The following is a 15419-nucleotide window of genomic DNA, read 5'->3' as shown; positions in this document are numbered from 1 at the left end:
GGATGCATCTGAGCTAAATTCAGAGTCTCATAGCAAAGGGTCTGAATACATATGTAAATAAGATATTACTGTTTTGAACTTTTAAAAATAATCTAAAAACCTGTTTTCTCTTTTTCATTATGGACTATTGTGTGTAGATTTTCTCACCAATGTTTTTATTGAATCCATTTAAGAATAAGGCAGTAACGTAACAAAATGTGGAAAAAGTCAAGGATCAAATGTCAAAATTTTCCCGAATGTACTGTAGGTACTTCATCAACTCAAGACCCTCTGAACCCTGTTGTTTTGACAGCCATTTTGACGTTCCAAAACACGACTGTATTGGTCACAACATCTATGGCGGCATTTCTTTCAAAACCTCTTTGTAAGTCATCTATTAGAATGGGGCAATAATTAGTGTCGTTCTGGCTCAGGCAAGTCTTGCTTACGTTCTTACTTACAATCTCTTCAGTACTGACTCAATCTCTGAGTAACCTGAGAGAGACCGCCTCTTCACCAACCCTGTAGTCACAAACATGCACACACACTGTAGTCAGTGTTGTAAGGAGTCCAAAGACTAACCTGAGTGAGAGCAATACCTTATTGGTCCCGTGTGGTTCAGTTGGTAGAGCATAGTGCTTGCAATGCCAAGGTTGTGGGAACGATTCCCATGGGGCACCAGTACAAAACAAAAACAAAAAAAGTCTGAAAACGTTTGCACTCGCTACTGTAACAGTTTCATGGTCACATTTTCTAAGGGGCCGATTGACAGAGGCACATTGCCTATCTTTGAGTAAGTAGTGGGTTTTCTGTCTTGTTGCCGATGTTTACACTACAGTGGGAATTTTTTTTTAAGTATGTGAAGCCTTTAGAATTACCTGGATTTCTGCATAAATTGGTCATAACATTTGATCTGATCTTCATCTAAGTCACAACAATAGACAAATACAGTCTGCTTAAACTAATAACACACAAACAATTAGAATTTTTCATGTCTTTATTGAACACACGGTGTAAACATTCACAGTGCAAGGTGAAAAAAGTACAGTTGAAGTCGGAAGTTCACATACACTTAGGTTGGAGTCATTAAAACTCGTTTTTCAACCACTCCACAAATTTCTTGTTAACAAACTATAGTTTTGGCGGTTAGGACATCTGTGTGCATGACACAAGTAATTTTTCCAACAATTGTTAACAGACAGATTATTTCACTTATAATTCACTGTATCACAATTCCAGTGTGTCAAAAGTTTACATACACTAAGTTGACTGTGCCTTTAAACAGCTTGGAAAGGTCCAGGAAATGATGTCATGGCTTTAGAAGCTTCTGATAGGCTAATTGACATAATTTGAGTTAATTGGAGGTGTACCTGTGGCTGTATTTGAAGGCCTACCTTCAAACTCAGTGCCTATTTGCTTGACATCATGGTAAAAGAAAGAAAAAAAATCAGCCAAGACCTCAGAAAAATTGTCGACCTCCACAAGTCTGGTTCATCCTTGGGAGCAATTTCCAAACGCCTGAAGGGGCCACGTTCATCTGTACAAACAATAATATGCAAGTATTAAACACCATGGGAGCACGCAGCTGTCATACCACTCAGGAAGGAGACACCTTCTGTCTCCTCGAGATGAACGTACTTTGGTGCGAAAAGTGCAAATCAATCCCAGAAAAACAGCAAAGGACCTTGTGAAGATGCTGGAGGAAACAGGTACAAAAGTACCTATATCCACAGTAAAACAAGTCCTATATCGACATAACCTGAAAGGCCGCTCAGCAAGGAAGACGCCACTGCTCCAAAACCGCCATAAAAAAAAGCCAGACTACGGTTTGCAACTGCACATGGGGACAAAGATCGTACTTTTTGGAGTAATGTCCTCTGGTCTGATGAAACAAAAATAGAACTGTTTGGCCATAATGACCATCGTTATGTTCGGAGGAAAAATGGGGAGGCTTGCAAGCCAAAGAACACAATCCCAACCGTGAAGCACAGGGGTGGCAGCATCCTGTGGTGGGGGTGCTTTGCTGCAGGAGGGACTGGTGCACTTCACAAAATAGATGGCGTCATGAGGGAGGAAAATTATGTGGATATATTGAAGCAACATCTCAAGACACCAGTCAAGAAGTTAAAGCTTGGTTGCAAATGGCTCATCCAAATGGACAATGACTCCAAGCATAATTCCAAAGTTGTGGCAAAACGGCTTAAGGACAACAAAGTCAAGGTATTGGAGTGGCCATCAAAGTCCTGACCGCAATCCTACAAAAAAAATTGTGGCCAGAACTGAAAAAGCGTGTGCGAGCAAGGAGTCCTACAAACCTGACTCAGTTACACCAGCTCTATCAGGGGGAATGGGCCAAAATTCACCCAACTTATTGTGGGAAGCTTGTGGAAGGCTACAATTTAAAGGCAATGCTACCAAATACTAATTGAGTGTATGTAAACTTCTGACCCACTGGGAATGTGAAGAAAGAAATAAAAGCTGAAATAAATCACTCTCCACCATTATTCTGACATTTCACATTCTTAAAATAAATTGTTGATAAACTGACCTAAGACATGAAATTGTTACTCGGATTAAATGTCAGGATTTGTGAAAAACAGAGTTTAAATGTATTTGGCTAAGGTGTATGTAAACTTCCGACTTCAACTGATGTGAACCCTTGGATTTAATAACAGGTTGACCCTCTTTTGGCAGCAATAATGTCAACCAAATGTTTTCTGTAGTTGTGGATCAGACCTGCCCAACGGTCAGGAGGAATTTTGGACTACTCCTCTTTACAAAACTGTTTCAGTTCCACAATATTCTTGGGATGCCACAGCATCTCAATCGGGTTGAGGTCAGGACTGACTGGGCCACTCCATTTTCTTCTGTTCAAGCAATTCTGTTGTTCTATCTTTTAGGTTGTTATCCTGTTGCATCACCTAACTTCTGTTGAGCTTCAATTGGTGGACAGATAGCCTTACATTCTCCTGGAAAATGTCTTGATAAACTTGGGAATTCATTTTTCCGTTGATGAAAGCAAGCTGTCCAGGCCCTGAGGCAGCAAAGCAGCCCCAAACCATGATGCTTCCTCCACCATAGTTTACAGTTGGGATGAGATGTTGGTGTGCTGTGCCTTTTTTTCTCCACATAAAGTATTGTGTGTTCCATCCAAACAACCAAACTTCAGTTTCATCTGTCCACAGAATATTTTGCCAGTAGCGCTGTGGAACATCCAGGTGTACTTTTTCAAACTTTAGACGTGCAGCAATGTTTTTTTTTTGGACAGCAGTGGCTTCTTCCGTGGTGTCCTCCCATGAACACCATTCTTGTTTAGAGTTATGTATCGTAGACTCGTCAACAGAGATGTTGGCATGTTCCAGAGATTTCTGTATGTCTTTAGCCGACAGTAGGATTCTTCTTAACCTCATTGAGCATTCTGCGCTGTGCTCTTGCAGTCATCTTTGCAGGAAAGCCACTCTTAGGGAGAGTTTAATTTATTTTACGTTTATTTAACTAGGCAAGTCCGTTTTAAGAACAAATTCTTATTTACAATTACGGCCTATGGACAGTAGGTTAACAACCCCGTAGCAAAAGTGCTGAAATGTCTCAATTTATAGACAATTTGTCTTACTGGACTGACTTTTAGAGATACTTTTGTAACCCTTTCCAGCTTTATGCAAGGCAACAATTCTTCATCTTAGGTCTTCTGATGTTCAAGGCATGGTTCACATCAGGCAATGCTTCTTGTGAATAGCAAACTCACATTTTGTGAGTGTTTTATATGGGGCAGGGCAGCTCTAACCAAAATCTCCAATCTCGTCTCATTGATTGGACTCCAGGTTAGTTGACTCCTGACTCCAATTAGCTTTTGCAGAAGTCATTAGCCTACAGTAGGAGTTCATATACTTTCCCCAACCTACACTGTGAATGTTTAAATGGTGTACTCAATATAGACAAGAGAAATACAATAATTTGAGTGCTATTAGTTTAAGCACACTGAGTTTGTCTATTGTTGTCAAATTTATGCAGAAATCCAGGTAATTCCAAAGGGTTCACATACTTTTTCTTGCCACTGTATGTCTGTATTGTTACTTTTGTGTTGTATATGTACTACCATGGAAACTTGGTTTTTATTTAGTATTTGCTCCACTCTCGTCTCTCTCTTGCATAACACTAATCTCCATTTCCCTCACTTCTATCCATATCTTGTTCTCTCTCTCTCTCTCTCTCTCTCTCTCTCTCTCTCTCTCTCTCTCTCTCTCTCTCTCTCTCTCTCTCTCTCTCTCTCTCTCTCTCTCTCTCTCTCTCTCTCTCTCTCTCTCTCTCTCTCTCTCTCTCTCTCTCTCTCTCTCTCTCTCTCTCTCTCTCTCTCTCTCTCTCTCTCTCTCTCTCTCTCTAGGTGGCCCGTGTCATGGGTCGCCTTGGCAACCGCGGGGCCCCTCTCACATCGAGCTGGTCAGATGGAGCTGATTGGAATTCAGAGTTTGCCCAGGAACCCCAGAGCGGATGAGAACAGGATGTGTGTTCCACCATCTCCACACAAGCAGCCCTTAACCAGACGCCAGCAACCACCAGAGGGGGGGGGGTGCCTATTCTGAGAAAGTTTCTGTGTAAAGAGAGAGGCTGAGAGATGTTTTTGGCAGACATGGCGGCAGAAGTGGGTGTATGCGTATCTGTGTCTGTGCGTGTGCGTGCGTGCATGTGTGTGGTTGACAGACACTGCTGTACAGCTGCACTGATCACAGCTATAATGAGGCCTCAAGAGCTTTGGAGAGTTTCTCCTTGTCTCCTGTGAGTTCTATGTAAAACTCCACAGCATCATGGATAATAAGTATAGGAACTACACTATAAACACTTAGCATACTGAGTGTTCATGCATTTACAAACATTCCTAAAAACACACCCACAGACAGCATTCACAAAAAGCCACTGATGCAGATGCATAAAAAAAAACTAAATAAATAAATACCCTGAATTATGCATGCCGTTGTCATGGGAAATTTCATGGAAGTTACTTGTCGTTTTTAGTGTAAACCAGGGATCATGAACTAGATTCAGCCGTTGGCCGATTTTATTTCTGGAGTGGATGTTCGGGGGGCCGGAACATAATTACAAATAACTTGTAGACTGCAAATTGACCACAAGAAGCCCAAACAGATATAATATTTGACTTAAACATAATCAGATTCACATCTGCATTCTGATAAGCCACCTTCTCCAGTTAAAATCTGTGACTGAAGCCCAAACCAACCTCAGTGGTCAGGGATAACTATGCATAGTCACATTTGCTTAAGGTTACCTACCTCTGTTATAAAACAAAGATGACAGAGGCCCCAGCTATCGACTACAACAAATCTGCACCAGATTTTCTTTTGGAGTAAAATGGAAGTACAATTATAAGTCCTCTTGCTTTCTATATAAAAAAAGCAGGTTTCGGCAATAGCTGCCTTCATTAACCTTCATGCACCTTGGCGGGAACTAGTAGCCTGGTAAAACCAGACTGAACACAGCCTTCACGATTGGAAGCAATAGTGAGTGCAACATTAAGCCTGGTTTGACCAGGCTAGTTCTTGACTGGATGACTCCAGATGCTTGAGCCTGCAGCCAGCCACACCCTGGGCCACCAGTAAGCTGCATGTGCAGGGATTTAGCTGTGTGTTAGCAGTCAATATTCATATCCAGCAGTGAAGTCGGTTGGAGGGGCTTAGCAACAGTGCAGGAGGCCAAAATTGGGTCAGCAGGCACTTGTCCAGTTTTGTGACAGACAGGAGGCTTTTAAAGAGCTTTTGGAAAAACCAAAATGGCCAGAAAAGGATAGTTGCAAACATGGTTACTTGAGGACAGAAAGTGTGTTAGAAATCAAAGGTAGGGGCCTCCCGAGTGGTGCAGTGGTCTAAGACACTGCATCACAGTGCTAGTTGTGCCACTAGAGATCCTGGGTTCGAGTCCAGACTCTGTCGCAGCTGTTTCCTCCGACACATTGGTGCGGCTGGCTTCCGGCTTAAGTGGGCATTGTGTCAAGAAGCAACCCTTGGTTGGGTTGTGTTTCGGAGGACGCACGACTCTTGACCTTCGCCTCTCCTGAGTCGGTACGGGAGTTGCAGCGATGAGACAAGACTGTAACTACCAACCGGATACCACGATATTGGGGAGGAGAAAAAAAGAGGTCAAAGAGAAAATAAATCAAAAGGTAGCAGGAAGACGAGAGAGAGCTGGATCGTCAGGAGAGAAAGAGGAGAGGAAATGGTGAAAGGAAGAGAGAGAGTGAGGAAATGGGGCACGAATGAGTGGTGACATTAGCTGCTAACAGAGAGACAAACAGTGAGACAAAGGATGCATAGCTAGGTCCCAGACTGAGAAGTCGAGAGCAAGCGTGCCAGACAAACAGACTGGTTGGGACATTTCTGAAGAGTGTCTTCCCTGCGGGCCATGGGAATTCAGAACAGCAGGCGGCTAAACCATTTAGAATATTTTTTGTATTGGCATTCAAAACAGTTACTGGCATCCAATTCTGCTTTCCCTTCACTTTCTCCTGATCCACCAAGGAAATGTTCTCCCTTTTCTGACTCTATTTTGTCATCTCTCTCTTCCTCTCTCATCCACTCACTGTATCTCCATAGTGTCTAGCTACCCACACCCATTATCCCCCTCTAGACAAAGACTCGACCCCCTCTACTCCATTGATCATTGCGACCTCAGTGGGGCTTGAGAATCAGATGATGTCACTTTTTTGGAGGGTCTTTAAAGCCCAGCTGAGCAGCTCTTGTTGCCTAGAGGCGTTTCCCCAGCGAGAGACTGACATTACCCATAAGGTCAAGGTCTGAATGAAATAAACCATTCAAACCTCAATCGCAATACTGAAGAAAAGGTCGAAATCCAGGACTTACTAATAAAACCAACAGTATCAAAAGGAGCAGAATGCTTGAAAGAACAAGTGTGTGAGTGTGTGTGTGTGTGTGTGTGTGTGTGTGTGTGTGTGTGTGTGTGTGTGTGTGTGTGTGTGTGTGTGTGTGTGTGTGTGTGTGTGTGTGTGTGAGAGAGAGAGAGAGAATGTGTGTGTGCTCGTGTCTATGCACACGTGTCTGTGCACAAGCAGGGGGCATCCATGATTAATAGACTGCAGTAAATTGTTAATCACGAGCAATGATTCTAATTGTCTGATTCATACACGAAGAGGAGAATGGGGAAGTGTGGGACCGTGGAGGAATACAGGAACACAGAGGAGTGTGACGGTAGGGCAGGAAGAGGAGGACGAGGTTATGATGGAGAGAGGAGCGTTGTAAAGTTACCGAAGAGAGGAGGAAAGGAGGAAATGAGGAGTGTGTTATTAAGGATAAAGTGTGACGTCTGGGCTTAGACTACCAGAAGAGTAGTAAATATAACCAGCACTCCATACTCTGAATTCACTCATTCTAACCACTAAATGAATGGGCAGGTAGCAACAACGTAACCACATGTAACATTGGGATTTTGCATTAGTATATGCATCAAAAGTCCCAATGCAAAGTGACCTCCCTTTTCTATTGTTGGCGTTATTACATAAAACCGATTAGAATTCCGAAGTATGGCGAAGTCCTGCCGGGAAAAGGTTTTCCATGGTGTGATGTAATATAGAGGAACAGGTAAGCCATCCTGATCCCTATAATGTAAACTCCAACAGAAATAACGTCAAATCTATAACTTCAAATTAATCAAAATTGCCATGACTACTGGTTTCAACAACATTTTCAGCCAACTTGCAAAATTGCTAGCCAACTAGTCTGCTCACGTTAGCCATACTACCCTGTTTACGTTAGCACTGAATGAGTCAGCCAGTTGCTATCAACAGCTATCTTACAGCTACATTAAAGTAAACCAACGTTTAGGAAATACATAACGCCATAATATTAGCTACTGTATATGCAGTTATTTTAGCCAGCAAGCTAGCCAGCCAGCGTTAGCTATTTAGACAACTAGCTATTAGCTTAGCCAGCCTAGCCAACCACCACAGTTATAGTCAGTAAGCTAGAATCCAACTTCTGGAGACCAGCTAGGGGAAAAAATGAATACAACACAACTAAAAAATAACTGCAGATTAAAAGAAAAGAGAGAGCAGAGACTTACAGATTGAAGGTTGGGGCCCATCCGATGGTAAAACGTTTAAAAAAGAGTGCAGGCTGAGTTAGCTACCAAAGCGAGGGGGAGGCAAGTGCTTCACCGGGCAGAAATCCAAAATAGATAGATTCTAGATGTCTGTCAACTAGCGTGCTAGCATTAAGCCAAGGTGGAAAAAGTTACAAAACTCATGTAGCCTATTTCATAGAGAACATGGCAAAAGTTGACAAAACAAAAAGGAGAACAGATGGGGTACTACACAATTAAAGCAAGTAGGTATGATATTCTTTCATTTTAAGCCCATGGCAAGCACTAGAGCCTTCCGTGCTAACAGGTTCTCACTAGATAACACAGCCACAAAGTCTGTGAGAAGCATGATGTGTGGTCGACGTTTGCCAGCTCGAGCTACCTACAGAGCTAGCATACAAACTCAGTTGCAGAGTAGATCCTCCATATGAGAAATAGTGCATTGCGAGAAATAGTGCATTGTGGATAATTCCAGAAGTTATCTGGAAATAATAAATATGTAATAACCCCAAAACATAACTATGTTTGAACTTATAGGTAACCAGATCATGACTGCAACTAAGTTACTAAGTCTTTGACCACACTGTGCTGTTACATTGGTGAGTAAAAACTCATGCTTCCTACCCTTTCGGTGCCAAACCAACCAGGATTGACCCCTAACTTCAGGAAGGTGATGTCAAGGTACGAGGAAATAATACCTTCCTAAGTAACTCCACTCCAAAGAGTTGTGTGTCTTAAGTATTCTTCAAATAACCCCAAAACTCATAGAAATGTTCTCGTAAACACACCCGTTTCCCTCTTACGTGTACAACAGATGGCACACAGACAAAACACTTCTGTAAATGTCCATCTCCCCTACCGCCATCAACACGCTGGGGTAAACCACTGCTGCTCAGCTTCTCACAGGACTGAGCTAATAGACTAGCTAAACCCCCTTTCACACAATGTTAGCTTTCTCTGTGTGTGTTTCTTCATCCTGAAATCTCTGTGAATATGAGTGACACAGACAGACACCTTGTCCCGAGGTGGAGTGTGCTGTATTTCAACACTGGGACAGAAAGAGGCTTGTCACTCTCACACCAGTCACTATGGCATTAAATCACAAGCTCTGTTCGGCACTGCCACTGCGGCTATGCCGGACACACTGCAGAGAGAAGGAATGGAGAGAGCTGGAGGGAGGGGAGAGGTAGGACTGTGTGTCGGCTCACCCCTTCATCCAGGCTAGACTGCCTCAGTAAGAGATGTAGCCCTGAAGAGATAAAGTCAATAACATAAGGGTACTAAACAAGGAAAACCTTTTAAGTGACTTATACCATCTTCATAAGACATATAAAAGGTGTTTTACATTGCTTATGTTATGACTGTGTAATGTCCTCATCAAGTACATACACTACGGGTCAAAAGTTTTAGAACACCTACTCATTCAAGGGTTTTTCTTTATTTTATACTATTTTCTACATTGTAGAATAATAGTGAAGACATCAAAACTATGAAATAACACATATGGAATCATGTAGTAACCAAAAAATGTTAAACAAATCAAAATATATTTTATATTTGAGATTCTTCAAATAGCCACCCTTTGCCTTGATGACAGCTTTGCACACCTCATCCCCATACTGTTATTTATTTATTTATCTTGCTCCTTTGCACCCCAGTATCTCTACTTGCACATTCATCATCTGCACATCTGTCACTCCAGTGTTTAATTTGTATATTGTAATTACTTCGCCACCATGGCCTATTTATTGCTTTTACCTCCCTTATCTTACCTCATTTGCACACACTGTATATAGACTTTTTTCTACTGTATTATTGACTGTATGTTTGTTTATTCCATGTGTAACTCTGTGTTGTTGTATGTGTCGAACTGCTTTGCTTTATCTTGGCCAGGTCGCAGTTGTAAATTAGAACTTGTTCTCAAAGAAATCCGGAACAACATCCAGAAGTGTCTATAAGCAACAAAGGTCAATATCGATAGGCTAAAAGCAACAAAGGTCAAAGGTCAATTGATCGGCTAAGAAGAATATGTACAGAAGATTCAAACTACAAAAACGGACACTAGGAACTGTGAAGAGACTAAATACACTAAGAAACCGAGTTGGTCAGTCGTAGACAATCTCGTCTGGTTTAAATCCTAAAAGGACACTCACTTTGATTATTCCAATATTAAGTATGGTGTTCCACAAGGTTCTGTGCTAGCACCTATGCTGTTCTCATCAAATACAACTCTTACACGCAAACCACACCGGACACACTGCGCGTGTGAGCATTGCAAAATCAATTTACACATACATGTTATTCAATCATTTCTAACTTATTTCTCACCATAGCTCTCTGTCGTAGGTGCAGACTATCCCTCAAATAGCTCATATTCGGCTACTCCCTGACTCAATAAGTCTTTCTCCCTGCCAGTCCTTCAGGTAACTCCTACGCCATGGTTTTGGATCCAAGATGGCATTGCAGGCTGGGGATCTTAAAATATCTGCCCTCTTTTGCATCAAAGACTGCCAACCCACACACCCACCGTCATCCCAACTATCCCCTCTGTCCACATGCATGCCTTGGATAATAAGTGATGGTGTGTAGTGATGCTTAAGAATAGAGCGGGGTCCAATGGAACACAGTTTCACACTCCAATATCGTTTTCAAACTATATCACGGCGAACCAAACCATACTGTGCTCGCTCGGGTATACGCTGATGAAAGTGAACACCCCCACAGCATTGTTTTTCAACTTTTGTATGTTATATATAATATATATGGCCATGTTTTCATGAATTTGATGATATGATCTTGAAGCCCATTCAAAACAGTATGGGACTGGATACGGAAGTAAAGCAGAAGGGGTCATCACATTCACATTGTATTTCATTTTCACATTGTCCTTTCCAGAACAGTTACAGCAACAACCAGGCCAGCTCAGTACAGCTTGTTTCGGCTCGGCTCAGCTCAGCAGTGTGAGCCCTCAGGTGGGGTAAACTGCAGCTGTTCCCTCCAGCTTTGGCACTGGCCTCAACTCTGAAGGAAAATCCTGAATCAAAGCAAAACCATGCACGTTGCTCTGGGCGATAGCTATCTGTTTAAGGAGAGGAATTATGGTAATATGAATTTAACAATGCATATAAATTGGTAATGAAGAGATGATAGAACATAGAGTGCTTTTGTTGGTGTAATTAGACTCCCCACGCCCTCTCACCGAGGAGCTGCTCTAACACTCCTGACACAAACAAACACACATTAGGGCCTCACCCATCCACTGCAGACAAAGAACATAATAATCTTCTCAGGAGCTAATTTATTTTTCGGGTACTTTGTGCAGGTCAGAGGAGAGGAGAATTAGACTGTTTCTTACTGCTTTTGTCAATGTGATATGTCCCATTAGTTGTCTACACTGGTTGCTGTATATTGCGTAATTGATTGCTGAGTAATTGTAGGTGTAAACCATATATTTATTCAGTAGGCTAAATATATGTGTGTGACTGGGTGTAGCCAGTGTTTTTTCCATTTTTGTCCACTCATTCTCCAGTCATTCTCTAAATAACAACATATTCTGCACAAGGTTAAGCCCCATAGCCGGTGTTTTAACTCTGACAGTGATGCACTATTGGCAAAACATCCATCAATGCTTCCGACAGTCCCACGGTTACATAACTAGATTACAATGAGCACTCGAATTGATTGCCCAGCGAGTGAGGTTTTTGGGGAGATGTGAGACCACCCACCCCGCCCAAATGTTCTGTTAGGCTATGGACAACGGGTCCAGTTCAGGAATTCGGGTAGATGTTCATTGAAACAATAGAAGAGCGAGCAGTCGGGTATGGTTGATGCCAAGCCTCAAGAATAGACATAACGTCATCATCCTCTCTAACCCACATGCGCAGTCAACGCCATTAGAGAATGCTGGAGAAAGCATGAGCGCAGTAGGAGCAGGCCAAACAGGTCTCACCCATAACAATAAATACGTACCGCACAATAAATATGTACTCGAAATCAACTTTATTTGTTTTTACATAATGTCAAAAGGCACATTTTTATTCAGTCCATTTCCCTGCCAATATTCCCCCTTCAAGCCAAAATCTGACGAAGCAGTATTGGTGACTGCCGGGAACTAATGCACGCATGACCACACATTTTCATATACATGCCTATTTCTAATCCCAACAAATTAAACAAATTAAACATTAGGCCCATTCTCCGTTTTAAAATTATTAGAATTTGTTGACGCAGAGTCAAGGCCTTCACTGGCCTGTGTTCTCAACAACTTTCTATGTATATATATTAAATGTATTCCAGTTGTTGGCTCAAAGCTTTCTAATCATCAGAATAACATCCATTCTAGGAGATAACCCGTGTTTTATGAAATATTAAATAGACGTGTGCCATTTAATTTACAAATATACAATTTACAATATACAAAAAAAACGAGGCTTTGCTGGAGATAATTAAAGTAAATGTGTAGAGAATAAACAACACATTTAGCACCTGGCGTCTTTCAGCCTTTCTTGGCCAACATGACACCATTTAGAATCTGAGGAGGACCTGAGAAACACTCATTTTTCTTCGGCTAGCCTAAAACAGTTGGCTGGCATCCAATAAGTAGCCTACATACAGCTGTTTTCCGTTAATTATTATGAGGAAAAATATGTCTTACCATATGCTGGTCTTAAATTGGTTATCTCTGTCATTTTGGGGTTGAAATGGCTGTGTTGTTGTCAGAAGAAAACAAATATTAAAAGAAAACAATTAAAACTCGCAGGTTTCTATTTTATTTCCATGAATGTTCTTGTCCCTACGCTTTTTCTTAAGGTCAGAGACGATGTTTGACCGTGGTATTTTTCTCAGTCCGAAATTATTGTTTTGATCCTGTCGCTTCTCAATGATGCGCTCGGGATGGCATTTGCGCTTGCTTCTTCCACTCCAGTTTCGAGCTCGGGTGCGGCTGCTGAGCGCGACTACTACAACCAGAGTTGGTCCCCCCCCCCTGATAACGGGGAGTCTAGGGGAGAATCTCAATTGATTCACTTGATTCCTCGCGTCCCCTTTTCTCACCTCTTTCTCAAAACACATTGGATGAGAAGGTCAGAGGTCCAGCCCCTCCAAACCTTCTCATCCAATCATATCGCCCTTCACTGCCAAGAACTGCCAAGACGCTACCAAGAATTGGCGAATGAGAACAAAGCAGTGGAATTGGCCACAATGATAGGGCTAGGGATGGACCCAGAAGACGATCATCTTTTTTTTGTTGCACTAGTTAAGTACAACTGTTTTTCACAGTATAGCAACCAACTTGAAAAAAATATATGGATGTTGATGTACTCTTATTTTTAACCCCTACAGATGTCAGATCTGAACTTGATCACTCTTTTGTCTGTTTTTGCATCAGGAAATTCAAACGCAGTTGTCGTTCTCTCCAGGCTGGGGCAGTAGAGTCATTGGGATCAGGTCTGCTATCAAAATAATATTCTCTCTCGCTCTTTCAAACATTAGGCCTAGATCCTATTACTGCAACATTCAAATGTACAAAAATGGATCTGCCATGTAGCTATACACGTCAACAACCATCATTTTACATAGCTAATTATAAACTGGGTGGTTTGAGCCCTGAATGTTGATTGGCTGACAGCTGTGGTATATCAGACCGTATACCACGGGTATGACAAAACACATCTTTTTACTGCTCTAATTATGTTGGTAAACAGTTTATAATAGCAATAAGGCACCTCTGGGGTTTGCAATAGATTATCCCAATATACCACACCCCCTTGGGCCTTATTGCTTAAATAACACAAGATAGATATTGTACTCTACTAGGCTACGACATACAAGCACGGAGTGTCCGAAGGTTTTGAATGAACTGTCAAAATTGAATTCAATCGTAGGGTGGTCTAGCAGTTATGGCCGCATCCTTCAGCGTGCCCATATAGACCTATTGTGTCAGCGTGGGTTTGATTCCCACTAATGATGTATACCCTGGATTGCTGATGCTACAGTGCTGTCAGAAAGTATTCACACCCTTTGATTTACTCCACATTCTTTTGTGTTACAAAAAAAAGTGGGATTAAATTGTATTTAATTGTCTTTTTTTGTCAATGATCTACACAAAATACTAGAAGTGTAAGAACAATACTAACATTTGTAATATATATATATATATATATATATATATATGAAAAATGAAACACTAATATACAGTGGGGCAAAAAAGTATTTAGTCAGCCACCAATTGTGCAAGTTCTCCCACTTAAAAAGATGAGAGAGGCCTGTAATTTTCATCATAGGCACACTTTAACTATGACAGACAAAATGAGAAAAAAAATCCAGAAAATCACATTGTAGGATTTTTAATGAATTTATTTGCTAATTATGGTGGAAAATAAGCAATCACATTGACTTGTAATGCCAACAGGTCTCCCCTTTACTAATAGTAAGCGCACAACTCCAACAATTTCCCCCAATCTTCCCTACCAGAGAGTCAAGGAAATTTCAACAAAGTTCGAGGATATTTTCCAATGAAAGTAAAGGACAGTAATGTTATGAGTAAAGTAGAAAGAAAAGGTTTCAATAGACGATAAGATATTAAGATTTCAAGAAAGGAGTGTATATATTTGGCCTTATATTTGACTGAATGAAAGCTGATAATGAGTTTTTTTTTACTCTGATGGTTTTGGCTGGTCTCGGGAAGAAATGACGAGTCCTCACTGTCCCGAGACCAATTAAAAATGTATCCGACACCAAGACAAGAACGAGAAACTCAATATGTGGTCGAGAGAGAGAGGACTCGAGTACTACAACACTTACTGCTAAAAACATAATTCCACTTTGACATTATGGGGTATTGTGTGTAGATCAGTGACACAACATCTCAAAGTATTTGAGATGCAGGCTGTAACACAACAAGATGTGGAAAAAGTCAAGGGGTATGAATACTTTCTGAAAACCCTGCACCTGAGGAACGCTCAAATCTGTTCTCTTATATCATGGCGGGTTGAGTATTGGTAACTGGGGAGAAAATGGCGACTGTCCTTGAATCTGAAAGTGCGGCAAGTGAAGTGTGTGACAACGAGTGGACAATTAGAGAAATCAAAGAATGGAACAAAACGAGCCAAAGTTATCGTAGAAGACCTGTTCAATTATGAATTTCTTACTGGCCTGTGTTTTGTGGACAAGGAAATTCATTTGGGAAATCCATTTGTATATTTTTATTTGTATCGAGGACTGTGAAGAAGCGGTGGGAAAGGGGGATTCAATCAAGGTGACTAGAAGCGGCCTTGTTATGGTTAATTGTGTCGATGAAGAACAGACAAAGTGTGCACTCGATCTGCCAAAATTGTCCA

General features: G+C 41.5%; 1 protein-coding gene across 1 annotated transcript in view; it reads right to left on the bottom strand.

Moving 5' to 3' along the window:
* syt11a (synaptotagmin XIa) overlaps positions 1-13100 on the bottom strand; it is a 28340-nt gene extending 15240 nt beyond the window's left edge. The window contains exon 1 of the mRNA XM_052472074.1: positions 12737-13100. Within this exon, the coding sequence (XP_052328034.1) occupies positions 12737-12770 (34 nt within the window). The 5' untranslated portion in view covers positions 12771-13100. The remainder of the gene's footprint in view (positions 1-12736) is intronic.
* Positions 13101-15419: the final 2319 nt, after the last annotated feature.

The sequence above is a fragment of the Oncorhynchus keta genome, chromosome 20 (genome assembly GCF_023373465.1).
Source record: "Oncorhynchus keta strain PuntledgeMale-10-30-2019 chromosome 20, Oket_V2, whole genome shotgun sequence".
Lineage (NCBI taxonomy): Eukaryota > Metazoa > Chordata > Actinopteri > Salmoniformes > Salmonidae > Oncorhynchus > Oncorhynchus keta.
Note: the sequence above shows the minus strand (reverse complement) of the source record. Positions and strands in the feature narration are given on the sequence as shown.